Source organism: Gymnoscopelus microlampas (genome assembly GCF_963454915.1).
Source record: "Gymnoscopelus microlampas genome assembly, chromosome: 7".
Classification (NCBI taxonomy): domain Eukaryota; kingdom Metazoa; phylum Chordata; class Actinopteri; order Myctophiformes; family Myctophidae; genus Gymnoscopelus; species Gymnoscopelus microlampas.
The window spans coordinates 7982931-8000676 of record NC_139944.1 but is presented as its reverse complement, the minus strand read 5'-3'; the positions used below and the strand labels follow the sequence as shown (position 1 = coordinate 8000676).

Below are 17746 nucleotides of genomic sequence, written 5' to 3'. Positions count from 1 at the left end.
GTCTCTCAGTATAGAGAAGTATACACACAATGAGTGAACACCAGTAGCTGAATGATCAGTTGGTTCAGAGTGATGAGGCAGGCTGCAGACTCAGAGTTTGGATCAGCGCTGGAAGATGAATCTGTAAAGAGAACAACGGCTTTAGTATCCAAACGCTGCTTTATCTTCTAATGGTGATAATGGTCAGAACATCTCACAAAGCTTCAAGACTCACGTATCACTTCCATCCAGCTCTCTGGTGACTCTCCAAGGCCAGAGATGGAACACTTGTAGAATCCTTCATCAGACTTGTAAACATGGTGGATGGTCATCTGTCCTGTAGACACTGTGCTGATGACGGAGCCGTTTGTATAGAAATCAGCTGGGAGGTCAGAGGATGGTTTACCAGTTCGCCGGTTTTTGTGCAGGCAGCGGAATGTGGCGTTATCTCCCTCTGGCACAGGAAGAACAGGACTCTCTAGGATCACATCTCCATCTAGAACCAACATGTTGAGTAATGAACATCTATAGAACCAACATGTTGAGTCTGAACATCTATAGAACCAACATGTTGAGTTCTGAACATCTATAGAACCAACATGTTGAGTTCTGAACATCTATAGAACCAACCTGTTGAGTTCTGAAAATCTATAGAACCAACATGTTGAGTTCCGAACATCTATAGAACCAACATGTTGAGTTATGAACATCTATAGAACCAACATGTTGAGTTATGAACATCTATAGAACCAACATGTTGAGTTTTGAACATCTATAGAACCAACATGTTGAGTTCTGAACATCTATAGAACCAACCTGTTGAGTTCTGAACATCTATAGAACCAACATGTTGAGTTCTGAACATCTATAGAAACAACCTGTTGAGTTATGAACATCTATAGAACCAACATGTTGAGTTTTGAACATCTATAGAACCAACATGTTGAGTTATGCAACCAACAGCAGTGATTAAACAGTTTCTTTCCCTAAATGTGACAAATTGTGACATCATGTCTCTTGGATGGAATGACCCTATATCTGTTAACAATGGTAGTATGTGAATGATGTCTGTCTACCTACTAACATGTACTGATTGATATAGATTATATTGATGAATTATGTTGATTATACCAAAGATCGTAATGTTGATGGACCGGCTGACTTCTCTTGACTCTGACTGACACCAGTAAACGCCGCTGTCCCATTTATATGGGGAGTTGATGACACAGGATGATCCTATACACAATCACAATGAAAAGAAAGAGGATTTTCTGTTAACATCCATCCATCCATCCATCCATCCATCCATCCATCCATCCATACATCCATCCCTCTCTCCATACCTTTGGTTCGTCCCCGGCCAGTGCCACAGCTTCCATGTTTGGTATTTGTTCTCACAGACCATCCCTGTACAGCTTTCTCTTCTTCCTCACAACTCAGTGTGATGGGCCCATCATCATGTTCAAAAAACTGAGATCTTCCAGGAGTGACTCTCAGAGACACTGGAAGAGAGAGAAAGAGGAGGTGGACAGGGAGAAATAAGGGATGAGAGGTACAGATACAGTCTACTACATGATGTGTTGTGATCGTAAATGAGCTGCTATGTGTCACTGTAAAAAAACATTAACATTAGACTAAAGGCATGTACACACTGCAGGATATTTGGTCCGATTATGCTGTCAATAATAGAATAATGAAAAATGAAGTGGTTGAAAATGTGAAAAATCTGCTGTTAGTGAGCACGAAAACGATGTATGTTTTTGGTAATGTAGGCTTCCCCCCAACATTGTCTGATCTGGACGGTGTCTCTAAATATCATGTACCATGTTGAACGTGAGTGTTGTTGGAATTGAATGGATTTTGATTGCAGGCAGTGTCTACATAGGTATGTATCTTAATGATGCATTATTTTGTAATAGGTAAATACTTGCACTGTCACTGTGCTGGATGTAAGACCAGTTTATGTCTAAGACCTAATATTGTGTATATTGTGTTGAGGTCTGATGCACAATGCATCAGACCTCAACTCATTTTAAGAACACCAGCTGTCAGCACACAGATGAGTCAAGTACTAACTAGTTGAGTGCAAACTAGCAATGATACTTGCACTGCTCTTAGAGCCGTTTAGCACAGGGTGTAAGATAGGGCCCTATGTAGGACCTGTGTATGATGGACACAGGTTAAGATGTGACTATATGTGTGTTTGTGTTTGTCTAACCTCTAGCACTGTCTCTGTCTGGATCAGCGCTGGAAGATGAATCTGTAAAGAGAACAACGGCTTTAGTATCCAAACACTGCTTTATCTTCTAATGGTGATAATGGTCAGAAAATCTCACAAAGACTCAAGACTCACGTGTCACTTCCATCCAGCTCTCTGGTGACTCTCCAAGGCCAGAGATGGAACACTTGTAGAATCCTTCATCAGACTTGTAAACATGGTGGATGGTCATCTGTCCTGTAGACACTGTGCTGATGAAGGATCCGTTTCTATAGAAATCAGCTGGGAGGTCAGAGGATGGTTTACCAGTTCGCCATTTGTGCAGGCAGCGGAATGTGGCTTTATCTCCCTCTGGCACAGGAAGAACAGGACTCTCTAGGATCACATCTCCATCTAGAACCAACATGTTGAGTAATGAACATCTATAGAACCAACATGTTGAGTCTGAACATCTATAGAACCAACATGTTGCATCTATAGAACCAACATGATGAGTTATGAACATCTATAGAACCAACATGTTGAGTTCTGAACATCTATAGAACCAACATGTTGAGTTCTGAACATCTATAGAACCAACATGTTGAGTTATGAACATCTATAGAACCAACATGTTGAGTCTGAACATCTATAGAACCAACATGTTGAGTCTGAACATCTATAGAACCAACATGTTGAGTAATGAACATCTATAGAACCAACATGTTGAGTCTGAACATCTATAGAACCAACATGTTGAGTTCTGAACATCTATAGAACCAACATGTTGAGTTCTGAACATCTATAGAACCAACCTGTTGAGTTCTGAAAATCTATAGAACCAACATGTTGAGTTCCGAACATCTATAGAACCAACATGTTGAGTTATGAACATCTATAGAACCAACATGTTGAGTTATGAACATCTATAGAACCAACATGTTGAGTTTTGAACATCTATAGAACCAACATGTTGAGTTCTGAACATCTATAGAACCAACCTGTTGAGTTCTGAACATCTATAGAACCAACATGTTGAGTTCTGAACATCTATAGAAACAACCTGTTGAGTTATGAACATCTATAGAACCAACATGTTGAGTTTTGAACATCTATAGAACCAACATGTTGAGTTATGCAACCAACAGCAGTGATTAAACAGTTTCTTTCCCTAAATGTGACAAATTGTGACATCATGTCTCTTGGATGGAATGACCCTATATCTGTTAACAATGGTAGTATGTGAATGATGTCTGTCTACCTACTAACATGTACTGATTGATATAGATTATATTGATGAATTATGTTGATTATACCAAAGATCGTAATGTTGATGGACCGGCTGACTTCTCTTGACTCTGACTGACACCAGTAAACGCCGCTGTCCCATTTATATGGGGAGTTGATGACACAGGATGATCCTATACACAATCACAATGAAAAGAAAGAGGATTTTCTGTTAACATCCATCCATCCATCCATCCATCCATCCATCCATCCATCCATACATCCATCCCTCTCTCCATACCTTTGGTTCGTCCCCGGCCAGTGCCACAGCTTCCATGTTTGGTATTTGTTCTCACAGACCATCCCTGTACAGCTTTCTCTTCTTCCTCACAACTCAGTGTGATGGGCCCATCATCATGTTCAAAAAACTGAGATCTTCCAGGAGTGACTCTCAGAGACACTGGAAGAGAGAGAAAGAGGAGGTGGACAGGGAGAAATAAGGGATGAGAGGTACAGATACAGTCTACTACATGATGTGTTGTGATCGTAAATGAGCTGCTATGTGTCACTGTAAAAAAACATTAACATTAGACTAAAGGCATGTACACACTGCAGGATATTTGGTCCGATTATGCTGTCAATAATAGAATAATGAAAAATGAAGTGGTTGAAAATGTGAAAAATCTGCTGTTAGTGAGCACGAAAACGATGTATGTTTTTGGTAATGTAGGCTTCCCCCCAACATTGTCTGATCTGGACGGTGTCTCTAAATATCATGTACCATGTTGAACGTGAGTGTTGTTGGAATTGAATGGATTTTGATTGCAGGCAGTGTCTACATAGGTATGTATCTTAATGATGCATTATTTTGTAATAGGTAAATACTTGCACTGTCACTGTGCTGGATGTAAGACCAGTTTATGTCTAAGACCTAATATTGTGTATATTGTGTTGAGGTCTGATGCACAATGCATCAGACCTCAACTCATTTTAAGAACACCAGCTGTCAGCACACAGATGAGTCAAGTACTAACTAGTTGAGTGCAAACTAGCAATGATACTTGCACTGCTCTTAGAGCCGTTTAGCACAGGGTGTAAGATAGGGCCCTATGTAGGACCTGTGTATGATGGACACAGGTTAAGATGTGACTATATGTGTGTTTGTGTTTGTCTAACCTCTAGCACTGTCTCTGTCTGGATCAGCGCTGGAAGATGAATCTGTAAAGAGAACAACGGCTTTAGTATCCAAACACTGCTTTATCTTCTAATGGTGATAATGGTCAGAAAATCTCACAAAGACTCAAGACTCACGTGTCACTTCCATCCAGCTCTCTGGTGACTCTCCAAGGCCAGAGATGGAACACTTGTAGAATCCTTCATCAGACTTGTAAACATGGTGGATGGTCATCTGTCCTGTAGACACTGTGCTGATGAAGGATCCGTTTCTATAGAAATCAGCTGGGAGGTCAGAGGATGGTTTACCAGTTCGCCATTTGTGCAGGCAGCGGAATGTGGCTTTATCTCCCTCTGGCACAGGAAGAACAGGACTCTCTAGGATCACATCTCCATCTAGAACCAACATGTTGAGTAATGAACATCTATAGAACCAACATGTTGAGTCTGAACATCTATAGAACCAACATGTTGCATCTATAGAACCAACATGATGAGTTATGAACATCTATAGAACCAACATGTTGAGTTCTGAACATCTATAGAACCAACATGTTGAGTTCTGAACATCTATAGAACCAACATGTTGAGTTATGAACATCTATAGAACCAACATGTTGAGTCTGAACATCTATAGAACCAACATGTTGAGTCTGAACATCTATAGAACCAACATGTTGAGTTCTGAACATCTATAGAACCAACATGTTGAGTTCTGAACATCTATAGAACCAACATGTTGAGTTCTGAACATCTATAGAACCAACCTGTTGAGTTCTGAACATCTATAGAACCAACCTGATGAGTTATGAACATCTATAGAACCAACATGTTGAGTTATGAACATCTATAGAACCAACATGTTGAGTTCTGAACATCTATAGAACCAACATGTTGAGTTATGAACATCTATAGAACCAACATGTTGAGTTCTGAACATCTATAGAACCAACATGTTGAGTTCTGAACATCTATAGAACCAACCTGTTGAGTTCTGAACATCTATAGAACCAACCTGATGAGTTATGAACATCTATAGAACCAACATGTTGAGTTATGAACATCTATAGAACCAACATGTTGAGTTCTGAACATCTATAGAACCAACATGTTGAGTTATGAACATCTATAGAACCAACATGTTGAGTTCTGAACATCTATAGAACCAACAGCAGTGATTACATAGTTTCTTTCCCTAAATGTGACAAATTGTGACATCATGTCTCTTGGATAGAATGACCCTATATCTGTTAACAATGGTAGTATGTGAATGATGTCTGTCTACCTACTAACATGTACTGATTGATATAGATTATATTGATGAATTATGTTGATTATACCAGCGATCGTAATGTTGATGGACCGGCTGACTTCTCCTGACTCTGACTGACACCAGTAAACGCCGCTGTCCCATTTATATGGGGAGTTGATGACACAGGATGATCCTATACACAATCACAATGAAAAGAAAGAGGATTTTCTGTTAACATCCATCCATCCATCCATCCATCCATCCATCCATACATACATACATACATACATACATACATACATACATACATACATACATACATACATACATACATACATACATACATACATACATACATACATCCATCCATCCATACATCCATCCATATATCCATACATCCATCCCTCTCTCCATACCTTTGGTTCGCCCCCGGCGAGTGCCACAGCTTCCATGGTCTGTCATCACAGACCATCCCTGTACAGCTTTCTCTTCTTCCTCACAACTCAGTGTGATGGGCTCATCACGTTGAAAGAACTGAGATCTTCCAGGAGTGACTCTCAGAGACACTGGAAGAGAGAGAAAGAGGAGGTGGACAGGGAGAAATAAGGGATGAGAGGTACAGATACAGTCTACTACACAATGTGTTGTGATCATAAATGAGCTGCTATGTGTCACTGTAAAAAACATTAACATTAGACTAAAGGCACGTACACACTGCAGGATATTTGGTCCGATTATGCTGTCCGCAACCTTTTTTGGCGCTCGCCGACAAAACCTCCCGATCTGACGCAGATCGGCCTTTGATCGGCGAGATAATGCTCGCTGTGTGTGAAAGGCTCAGCGAGACGATCTGGCCGCGATCATCCGCTCTGCGATGGCTTTGTGACCGTTTTCAAATATCTATCTGGTTAGATAGTTCGGCCCTGTCGCAGACAGGAGACCAGACAGTATCATACAGTATGAAAGGGTCTGCAAGGAGATCCACGCTACAGCCAATGATAGCACATTACAGCAGCCACCGTGGCTAGGAGAGGATCACTGACTGGACCTGACCAAACAACAACAAACAGACCCTCCCCCGCAATATTACTGTCCCAGTTCTGTTTTAAGTTAAACATTATAAAACTGAATGAGAGAGAGCATGAGCTGTGTGTATTGTGTGTACGTGTGTGTGTGTGTGTGTGTGTGTGTGTGTGTGTGTGTGTGTGTGTGTGTGTGTGTGTGTGTGTGTGTGTGTGTGTGTGTGTGTGTGTGTCTGTGTGTGTGTGTGTGTGTGTGTGTGTGTGTGTGTGTGTGTGTGTGTGTGTGTGTGTGTGTGTGTGTGTAATATGCATGTGTGTGTCTGCGTGAGCAGCGTGTCTGTCACTGTCTAGCCTCAGAAACTCATGCCTTTTTTTCGTTGTTGCCAGATTTTGCCAGAGAAATAAGCAACCAGATCTATGAAAACAAGCCCAACAAAAGCAACTATAGGGCAGGCCACATCAGCACTTTAACCTACAAATACATTGCATATTTTAAAATAGCCGATCTACAAGCTCACAACACATCGCAGCTCTTTTCAAAGAAAAATCTTGAGAAAATTGTGGAATATTTTTCAAATCCACACAGATCTTCTATGGGGGTCAAGGGCGCCGATCGCGTGGGGGCCTCGGGTCCACAGCCCCCACACTCAACTGATGAGCCCCTCAGATCGGGGCCCAATTTAATTTCCATGACTATAGTGCAAAGCAGCTCTCTGAAGGTTCAAATGGTGCCCGCGACGACCACGAGAGAGACGCATTCAACCGCCGGCCGTTAACACCTATAGAACAATAGCCAGGAATGTAGGAATTAGTGATGCGCGGGTCGGGTTTTTTCATGACTCGGCCCGCCCCTTCCCGCCGCGGAACCCAACCCGCCTCAACCCGCCCCGGGAACCCATATATAAATCTATGGCTCAACCTGCCCCGCGACCCGCGATTTTTTTCTTATTCTGTAAAATCATGGTTAGAAAATAATCCCCAAGTGTATTCAAACTGTTTTATTGTTATTATTCTTATTCTTATTAGGAATAAAGACAAAACAAGACCATGTTATTATTATTTATTTTTTTGCGTGTGAGAGCGCGTGACCCGCTCACCCGCAGCCCGCATAATTGCCTCCGAAATTCTGACTCGACCCACCCGCGCCGCGGGTTGACCCGCGGGTCCCGCGGGTCCCGCGGGTTACGGGTCAACCCGCACATCACTAGTAGGAATCTAACAACCCCACCCAGCTATCAGCCCTTGTAAACCTGCTCTGTATAGTTTGATGTGTAGGCTAAACCTAATGTGACAATAAACCTGATTCTTCTTGTTTCTTGTTTCTTCTAATTATTTTAGTTTGATTGTTTTTACTGTAAAGTTTATTTTACCTTCCTTATAAATTATAATGGCCCTCTATAACTAAAATGAAACGAAAATAGCACCTTTCATGACATGAATGCAGCTCAAATGTCAAAAATAATTAAACCGTTTAAGGTGTTTTTTTTTTAGTTTGATTGCTTTTACTGTAAAGTTTATTTTACCTTCCTTATAAATTATAATGGCCCTCTATAACTACAATGAGAGACTCAGAGGCAAATATTGTACTTTTACTCCACTACAATTATTTGAAAACTTTAGTTGCTAGTTACTTTGTAGATTTTGATTATTATTACAAAACAAACAGTAACCACTTCAGCCCATATCGGCTATTTGAAAATAGCAGATCTACAAGCTCTCAATGCTCACAAATCACATTTGAGGCATTGTGAGCTTATAGATCTGCTATTTTCAAAAGATTTGTATACATTGAAAACTTGAAATGGGACATTTTGTATAATGAGTACTTTTACTTGGTACTCTAGAGAACCAAGTAAAAGTACTCTAATTATTTTTATTCTACATTGCATTGATACGTTTACTTAAGTAAAACATTTGAGGATGGGACACACTGAAGGATGGGTAGAGTGTTGTTAATGTTGTTTTATGGTCATTTAATGAATTAATTAACCTAAAAAAATCACACGCTTAGCGCGCGTACATGGCCCGCTACGCTGTGGATGTGGGGGGGGGGGGGGGGGGGGGGGGTCTATGGCACAACATATCTTCAGAAGGGGGGAGGTCTGCGGACAAATATTCATTTGGGGGTCCTTGCCATGAAAATGTTTGAGAACAACTGGCTCAAACAACATTAGGAAACAAGACCAAATAAGCAACTACACTTTCAAGCAACAGAAAAACAATCCCAAAGTCGCTTATAATAAGCGGACATGGCAACACTGACTGCTTCCGACGAGAGAGAGAGAGAGAGAGAGAGAGAGAGAGAGAGAGAGAGAGAGGGAGAGAGGGAGAGGGAGAGGGAGATATATCATGGGAGACGTCAATTAATGAATTGGAATAAAAACAAATACATGTATGTATTGGGTCTGACTCTGGACAGCATCCTAGTGAACTATCCTACAGTGTGTAATCCCTGGTCGGGGATCAATCTATAGGGTGAAAAGTGAAAACCACAACGATATATGACAGCCGATTTCAAGAAATAAACTCCTGCAATGTGTAATGCTTAACGAGCAGATGACTCCCCGACCACTTTAAAAGTCCTACAGTGTGTACCTGCCCTAAAGAACAACATCTGACTGACTGTAACGTCTTCATCTGTTAAGTCTGTTGAGGATGATTGCACATCATTGTTGTTATGTTTTTTAAGTGGAGATCACAAGTTAAGTCGAGAAATGAACGTTTGTTGTGCCATAAACAACATATATAACTGTGCAATCACACAATTGATAATCTCTCAAGAACAGATTCTGCTCTCCGTTTGAATCTGTCGGGGGGGTTCGTCATATCGCGTACGCACTGGCCTACAAGTGGGCGTGCCTTCAGATCAGGATGCAGGCCGCGCTTATACCGAATCAAATGTAGTGGGCGGGATTTACGTGTCTGCCGATCCTTCCCCACTAGAAACAAACCGAAACTCATTTAACAATAGCGTCCTCGGAGCAGACAAAACCACAGAAAGATATTCACATTTTAACTTGCTCTTTCATCATAGAAACAAGTGGGCTTAAAACCAAAACGATCCATGTTCTCTGGGAGAAGTGGTGTTAGTGTTCCGTGTAGAAATATTGTTAGTGGGAATGAAAACATAGTCGCACCACCGGAAGTGAAAGGCTGAAGGCAGACAAAGATTGTTAATATAGAAAGATACACAATCTCCATTGGAGCCACTAGAGGCGAAGTAGTACACAAATCCTACAAATGGTCTCCTAAGTAGGCGTGGTTTGCTTCTCCCCCGGGCCCCGACCATCCCACCACCCTCCCCCTCCCCTCTCCCTGGCTGACAACGTCATGTGGATGTGCATTTGTGTATTTTTTTCATTAAAGAAAATAAATGCTTTACATGTTTGAAAGTGCACTGTTATTGGCAAAGATGATTTTAAAGAAACCCCAAAAAATCCCACCACAAACTCACACGTATTATTCAGTCTTATCTTCTGCTAGATATGCTCCTGTTTCTGCTCAACATTGTAACACGTCCTTTTATTTATAAGGTAGGCCTATATATTTTACCACTATAGACTATAATGTGTTTAGCATGAATGTTTAGCAAAATGTCATGATTCCCAAATCATACCCCATCAACCAAGACAGTTAATAATGGAAAATTATATTATTGAGCATTGGAACACACATTTGATTACATTTGTGAAATGTCCATAATGATTTCACGTAGGCCTACCACATTCATAGAATCTCAGTTTATCAGTTTTTAGAACATCTTATGGGGACAGAGCATAGAGTTCAAATCTAATATAATAATACAATATAATATAAGGGACAGACAGAGCCCTCTATGTCTCTTCCGTCAGACTGCAGATGGACTGAGGGACTCTTCAGATATCTTCCCAGATCTCGCGAGAGTGTGTTGCTAGGATAGAGAAAGGTGGATAACAAAGTAGATTTTCTCCTAATTTGTGTCAAAAAAAGAAGCCATTTTAGTATGAAAATCGTGCATATTGTGTGTCTTGTGACGATCGGGTCTAATATTTAGTTCAGTGACCATGGAGCTAAAGAATGGTTCAGAAGCTGTGTTCACGTTCACTCTTCCATTGGAATCAATAGACTCCAACTTGCTTCCTGTCTCCTAAAAAAGTGTCCACCTACGTCACGCAGAAACGGGAAGTAAACCAGAGAATGCGACTCTTGCTATTTTCCTCTTGGAGGCAGACCAAAACCCCTGTTTCCTTGCGCACAGGTGCTACGTCGACTTCCTCCCAGAGCCAAGTGAGATGGATTTTTTTTTTAAAGCCTATATTTTATTAATGAAATGAAAATAATTCCACATTCCAATGAATTTGCCAGGAGATGGTTATCTGCTCAGCATCTAATAGGTCATCATATTTTACTGTCTCCATGACGATATATTAAATATTTTGTCAAAAATAAACATTTCAGTGCTGAGTAGACCACGTTACATTTGCGCAACAAAATTAATATTTGAGCATCTTAAATATCATCCCTTAAGACTACATTTCTGATGGCAGACAGTTTAATTGAGACAATATGCTTCGCGATGCATCACTGCTGTGTGCAGAATGTGTACTGTACAGTAGGCCTAATAGTTCCTTCTGTAGGCAACTTTAGCCAGCATACTGTATATTAGTGGTGGAAAAAGTACTCACATTTTTTACTTAAGTAAAAGTATCAATACCACAATGTAGAAATACTCGTTACTTGTTAAGTAAACGTCCGGAATTCAAAATAGTACAAAAAAGTATTAGCATCAATATGTACTTAAAGTACCAAAAGTAAAAGTACTCATCATTATGCAGAATGCCCGGTTTTACAAGGTAAGGTATCACAAGTTTCCTTTCCTTTCAAAACGATGCGCATTTCAAGTTTTTTTTTTAATCTATACTTGTAATTTGTAGTGTATATAGATGTATTGATATATTTGTTTTGTTTGTGTATGTTGTTTGTGTTTGTTTTATATTGTATTGTGATTTCATATCAATACACATTTTTCATGGGGGGGGGGCCCTCCCTCGGGGCTCCACGCAGCTGCGTGGTGTGCCTAGTGCAAATATCCGCCCCTGTACATAACACAAAAACACACAAAAACAACACTGTGGTAGATTGCTTCAAGAAGCTTCAGTGTGGCGAGTGAAGCATGCATGAGAAAAACAAGACCTGTTTTTGTAGAGGAAACCAATTTGTCGTCTTAGTTTTTTGGTTGGGTGCTCCACATGAACCTTAAATGAGAGCTTGGCATCTAGCCAAATGCCCAGGTATTTATAAGACGTGACCAGCTCAATTTGTTCACCTTTTAGAGTATGAATACCTTTGAATAGATTTGTGTTTGGAGATCTAGGAAAAAAGCATGCATTTTGTTTTGTCTGATGATTTCAAAACAAGCTTAAGGTTAATTAGAGCCAATTGAAACCTATTGAAGGCAGTCTGCAAATTTGCAGTGGCCACTTCAAGAGTTGGGCCAATAGTGTATACAATTGTGTAGTCTGCGTAATATTGGACATCACAGTGCTAGATCCAAACTGGGATCGGGAACATGGGGTTGTCACACTCTACCCATAATGCAATGCATTAAAGTTGTCTCACCATCTGTTTGAGCAGGTCCACAGCAGACTAGGAGATACACCACTGTAGAGAGAGAGAGAGAGAGAAACTAATCTCACATAAAGTATGTATTTTATATGAACCTCTAAAGACACCATAGCCACATGTTACAGCCACACACATTCATGAAGAAATACGTTGAAACCATATATGTCATCCTCAGTCATCATATAGATCTTATCTAATCTTAACTAATCCAGGGTTATTCAAGTTCAGATATCCAGCCCCCGATTTTGTTCATTTCAACAGTACTTCTTCTTCCCTCTTTTTTTCAAGTTCATTTCAACAAGCTTTAATTTAGCAAATTACAGTTATTATAGCTCAATATTCAACTATGATTCACACTCAGTCCGTTTAAGTACAACTTGCCGGGTACACGGCTCAAGAAGAATCAAAGAATAACCAGCACTCCGAAGTCCTTCTGGTACTTTATAACTAAGTCACGGGCATACGTACAAAACTTCCTCAGCGTGTATAATTGTACATACACGTTGTTACAACAATGATACATGCTGTAACAATGATACACGCTGAGGAAGGCTTGATGTCTTTAATTAAAAAGTACCAGAAGGACTTTGGAGTGCAGGTTATTCTTTCCATTTTATGAACCAATGTAGAGCAGCCAGGATGGCTGTGATGTGATCACATTTCTATTAGCAGTCTGGCAGCATACTTCTGTACAAACTGGAGACAGGTTATTTATTCCTTTATTAGGAATACATAACCCCTTGGGATTTAGCATCTTTCGAGGGGGTCCTAAAGACAAAGGTGCAATGTATACACATTTAGACAAAACATTAAACAACAAAACAAAACAGCTACAGCAACCACATTAAATGAACAAAACATGTCAAAACAAGTAAACAAACAAGATAAATGATAAAACACTAATGAAAAAAACATAACATCAGAACACAAGTCAGAGTATTAAACTCCAAATAAATATCTACATAGAGGTCCTTGATTTAAGAACAGAAATATCAATAGCATAAATGTCCGTCATAGTATACAGTACATTTAGTCATGTTAAGGCCGGACTAGAGGGAGTTACAGTATTATATAAGTGTGATGAGATAAAGGCATGAATGACTTTTTCAAGGTCTGCAGTTGACAGGAAGGATTTAATTTAGTCAATGTTCCTAATCTGGAAATAACAGGATTGGACAAATCTCGTTCCTTGGTCGTTGAAGGAAAGGTCAGAATAAAAAATCATGCCCAGGTTGCGGGCCATAATTATGTGTGACTCTGGAGGCTAAGGTATCAAGTTTGGAATGGAAGGAGTGGAATTTGGGAGGCTGAATATTCTCTGATTTTGCTTCATTGAGTTGTAGTAAAGTCGGGGACATAGAGACCTGCAAGAGGGCGACACACGTTGCCAGGTTTGAGTGGTATCTACAATTGCGTGTAGTAAGCATAACAATTCAATTGATACTATAGGAGGAGGACAGGTATTGTTTTATGCATAGTTTTTATTGGCGTTCAGAGGCCTCTGTACAGTTCGATTTTTAATTAATTCAATCTGGGTACTTCCATTTGGTATCTGTTTTGTTTTTTTCCCCCCGTTTTGCTCCTCCCTCCCCAATCACACGAACCTGTGTTGCTTTTAACTAGTGAGGACATTACCTAGTCCGATAACTATTAATTAGTGGAACTGATTCCAATATTAGTATGCAAGAGATGTTTATTAATTGTAGAAATCCAAGCCCATTTGACAGTTTAGTGAATATTGAAAGGATTGTATTTATTAGAATTCTACCAGTGCCACATGTCACTGTGGCGTAACTTTGGTACTGGCAGGATATAATAGTAACAGCCTTCAAAATTGTTGGTCTATTAATTAATACAATTCTAGCCTGGTGTGAGGCCCTCTACTGTTGTGAAAGGCACATGATGAGCGCATTACCCTATATTGTATCATGCCTAAAAAAAAGACATGTAATGCCGTGCGCATCGGTTCTGGGACGTGGACGGAATGATGGAATTGAAAAGGGCCTCAAACTGTTCTGCCGTCTTCACACAGAGCCTCTTAAATCTCCCAGACGGCTCTGTCTGGAGCTGAGGAATGTTTGACGTTGAAGAAGATCATGGATTATCCTCTCTCTGATTTTAACTCAGTTTTAATGGTCAGTAGTGCCACAGGCATTACTACGTATAAGTCAGTCCCTCAAATGGAAAAAAAATAACACGATTGGGGCCACAAATGATTTCAGTTAGCCGATCAGCCTGCAACCTAGCCAGGCTAATGAATGGCAGTGAATGGGTCAGGATCTGAGATCAAGTGTCCCCGTCAGATCGTCCCAAAACACACGGTCAGGTAATAAACGTTTAAAAATGTCACACACGCCAACAATGTTGTTGTGAGCGACTGTTTAGTTTTTAGTTTTTCCCCATTCAAATCACACTGAATTCATCAAAACATTTCTGCCTCTATTCTTATTTTTGAAGCCTAAGCTTATTTCGTCTACCCTTTTGTAATTTAACTTAAAAATACACCTTGCCCAAGTATTCAAACACATCAATTCATGTAACTAATTTCCAATCGACAATACCAATGTTCAAACATTTTGTTTTTAAAATAAATAATAGCAATAATAATAATGAATGAACAGATACATCATCATCATCATTTAAATCATTTAAACAATGAACAATTAGACTTGATCGTCCATTTTAGTTATACTCTATATGTCTATTAGAGATGCGCGGATGGCCTCTCACGTCACCCGAATCCGCATGTACAAATTAAGTATCCGCCCGTTATCCAACCGCAATAATTATATTATCCAATTTAAATATCCGCATCCGCACCAACCGTTTTTCCCGTATGTAAAAATATTATTATTTTCTGGTATTCCCCGTTAGTTTTAGTATTAGTTGTGCGATACGATCACAAAATGCATTGATTCAGCCTATGGAATGTTGGTGCGTCTTTTTTCTTTTTTTTTAAACCGGTGCTGCTCCGCTGCGCAGCAGAGCAGTGCACAGCTCCAGGATCGCATCGCACAGAAGCTGCTGCTCTAAACCTATTATCAAATAGGATTCTATAAGCGGCGCTTATAGAATAACACTAGATATATTAGATGTCATTAATTTATTTACTGCAATATTTCACCCGCGGTTTATCCGATATTAATTAATAATTATATTTGATTGACCCGAATCCACCCTAAACCGCGGATAACTGCGGCAACCGCAGCTAAAACCGCGATCCGCGCATCTCTAATGTCTATCTATTGCTTTGTTTTTAAACATTTTTTTAAACTTACCCATAATTCTACATTCTTTTAATTCATTATCACAGTTAAATCCCTTAATCGTTACACTTCTACTTCTCACATTTATCCTTGCCTTCTTTTGTTGAAGCATAACATAAGTGAATAACGGCTCTCTCTCATTGAAAACAACCAGTCTGGAAGTGTTTTACATTTAGCTCTAAACAATATCTCTACTGTTTTTAAATCAACTAAATCCCTACATTTCAAGACATGACAGTTTACAAATAATAGGTTAGTAGGGTGAATATAGTCAACTGTATTAACAATGCTTATTGCTTTTTTCTTTTCTTTTTGCAGCAAAGTGATACAGCCGGTTGTATGTTTTTCCCCAGACTTCAACTCATGTAAGATCTGGAGTTATTATGAGTGAGCAATACAAGATATACAATGACTTCTGATCCTGATTTAGTTTTTATACAGTATTGCAATCGATTTAGATACCTTGATTTTATATACTTTATATGAGGTTTCCAATTTCATTTATTATCAATGATTACTCCCAAGAATGTATTTTCCCAAACTCCTTATCTCTACTTTTGTTTTGCTTACATTCAGTGACAGCGTATTAATGTCAAACCATTTCTTAATTTTTTTCGACTATTTCTAAAAGTTCCTTTAATAAAGTTGTATGAACAGTACAATTAACATAATGTAACAACTTTGATACACTACAAATATCATTTATATAAAGAATAAAAAGCTTTGGACCCACCACCGAGCCTAGGGTACCCAAAAGGTGACTTTCACAAGTTCTGAGTTTATATTATTTGCATTTACATACTGATATCTATTCTCAATTGTATGCAACACCTCTAATGCCATAATTCCATAACTTATTTAATAATATTCTGTGGTCAATTGTATCAAAGGTTTTCTGTAGATCAATGCATACTCCCACTGTGTACTCGTTATTGTCTATTTAAGTAGATATATTCTCTACTAGCTTGATTAGTGCTAGACTAGTGACTGTATAGTAGGTTCCACACGGTTCCACACGGTTCTCATATCCAGCTGGCAGATGAGATCATATAGTCCTATAAATGACTACAGTGTTTTACCCTAAAAACAAGTAGGTAGACGACTAAGAATATAAAAGTGACGATTAAAAAATAGCTTGAAAACTTGATAAAATGCAAGGCCGTCCACTGGCCTAGCGGTCCAGGCGCATACCACATAAACTGGTAATCCAGCATGACAGCGTGTCGTGGGTGCAACTCCCGTTCCCGACGACCTTTGCTGTATGTCTCCCCCCCATTTCTCTCCCCATTTCCTGTCAGCCTGCTTTCCTGTCCAAATAAAGGCATAAAAGCCCCAAAAAATATCTTTATAAAAAAAAAAGGATACAATTTATCATTTTTGGGCGTGGCAGCGATTCTGTGGACACTGGCGTGTGCCCGTGTGCAAATATTGATTTCTGCTTAATAAATTATCAATATACATGACGATTGGTGCAAAGCAGAATGTTTAGTGAACATAGTTTTCTGATACCTCGATTAAATACAGTTTCATGGTTAAAGTAAATTAAAATAAGATATAAATAAAGTACTCACATGATATCATAAAGAATGATGTAAATGCCATCCTGTCAAACTGACTGACTGAGAGCAGAGCTGTGTGGTTTCATATATATAGACCCTCTGCTGCTGGATGGATGAACAGTCCATTTCCTGTGTGGTCAGACACACACACATGCACGCACTACTCTTGATGTAAACTCTTAATGTAAAAACAAATGCTCCAGGCACTTTTCTTTAAAAACAACATTTTACATTTCACAATTAAATCAGATCAATCCTCCCTCATTCTAGAAACAATAAACATTGATACAGAGGGTTCAGACATTAAAATGATGCCGTTACCACTGCATTTCCTCTCTACACTGAGTCCTCCTCCACACCCAGTCTGTCCTTTGACACAACACTGTACAGCTTGTCATCAACAGTACAGTACAGTACAGTACAGTACAGTACAGTACAGTACAGTACAGTACAGTACAGTACAGTAC

General features: G+C 39.5%; 1 protein-coding gene across 1 annotated transcript; it reads right to left on the bottom strand.

The window, feature by feature from the left end:
* Positions 1-5: 5 nt before the first annotated feature.
* On the bottom strand, positions 6-17403 carry LOC311048409 (Fc receptor-like protein 5; the record flags this gene model as incomplete). The annotated part of the gene is made up of 14 exons (XM_084061667.1): positions 17292-17403; positions 12449-12490; positions 6245-6394; positions 5917-6021; positions 4715-4972; positions 4580-4621; positions 3705-3863; positions 3493-3597; positions 2333-2590; positions 2198-2239; positions 1323-1481; positions 1111-1215; positions 215-475; positions 6-121 (listed from the first exon to the last, which is right to left on the bottom strand). The coding sequence occupies exons 1-14, from the start codon at positions 17320-17322 to the stop codon at positions 6-8; spliced, it is 1833 nt and encodes a 610-aa protein (XP_083917793.1). The 5' UTR covers positions 17323-17403.
* Positions 17404-17746: the final 343 nt, after the last annotated feature.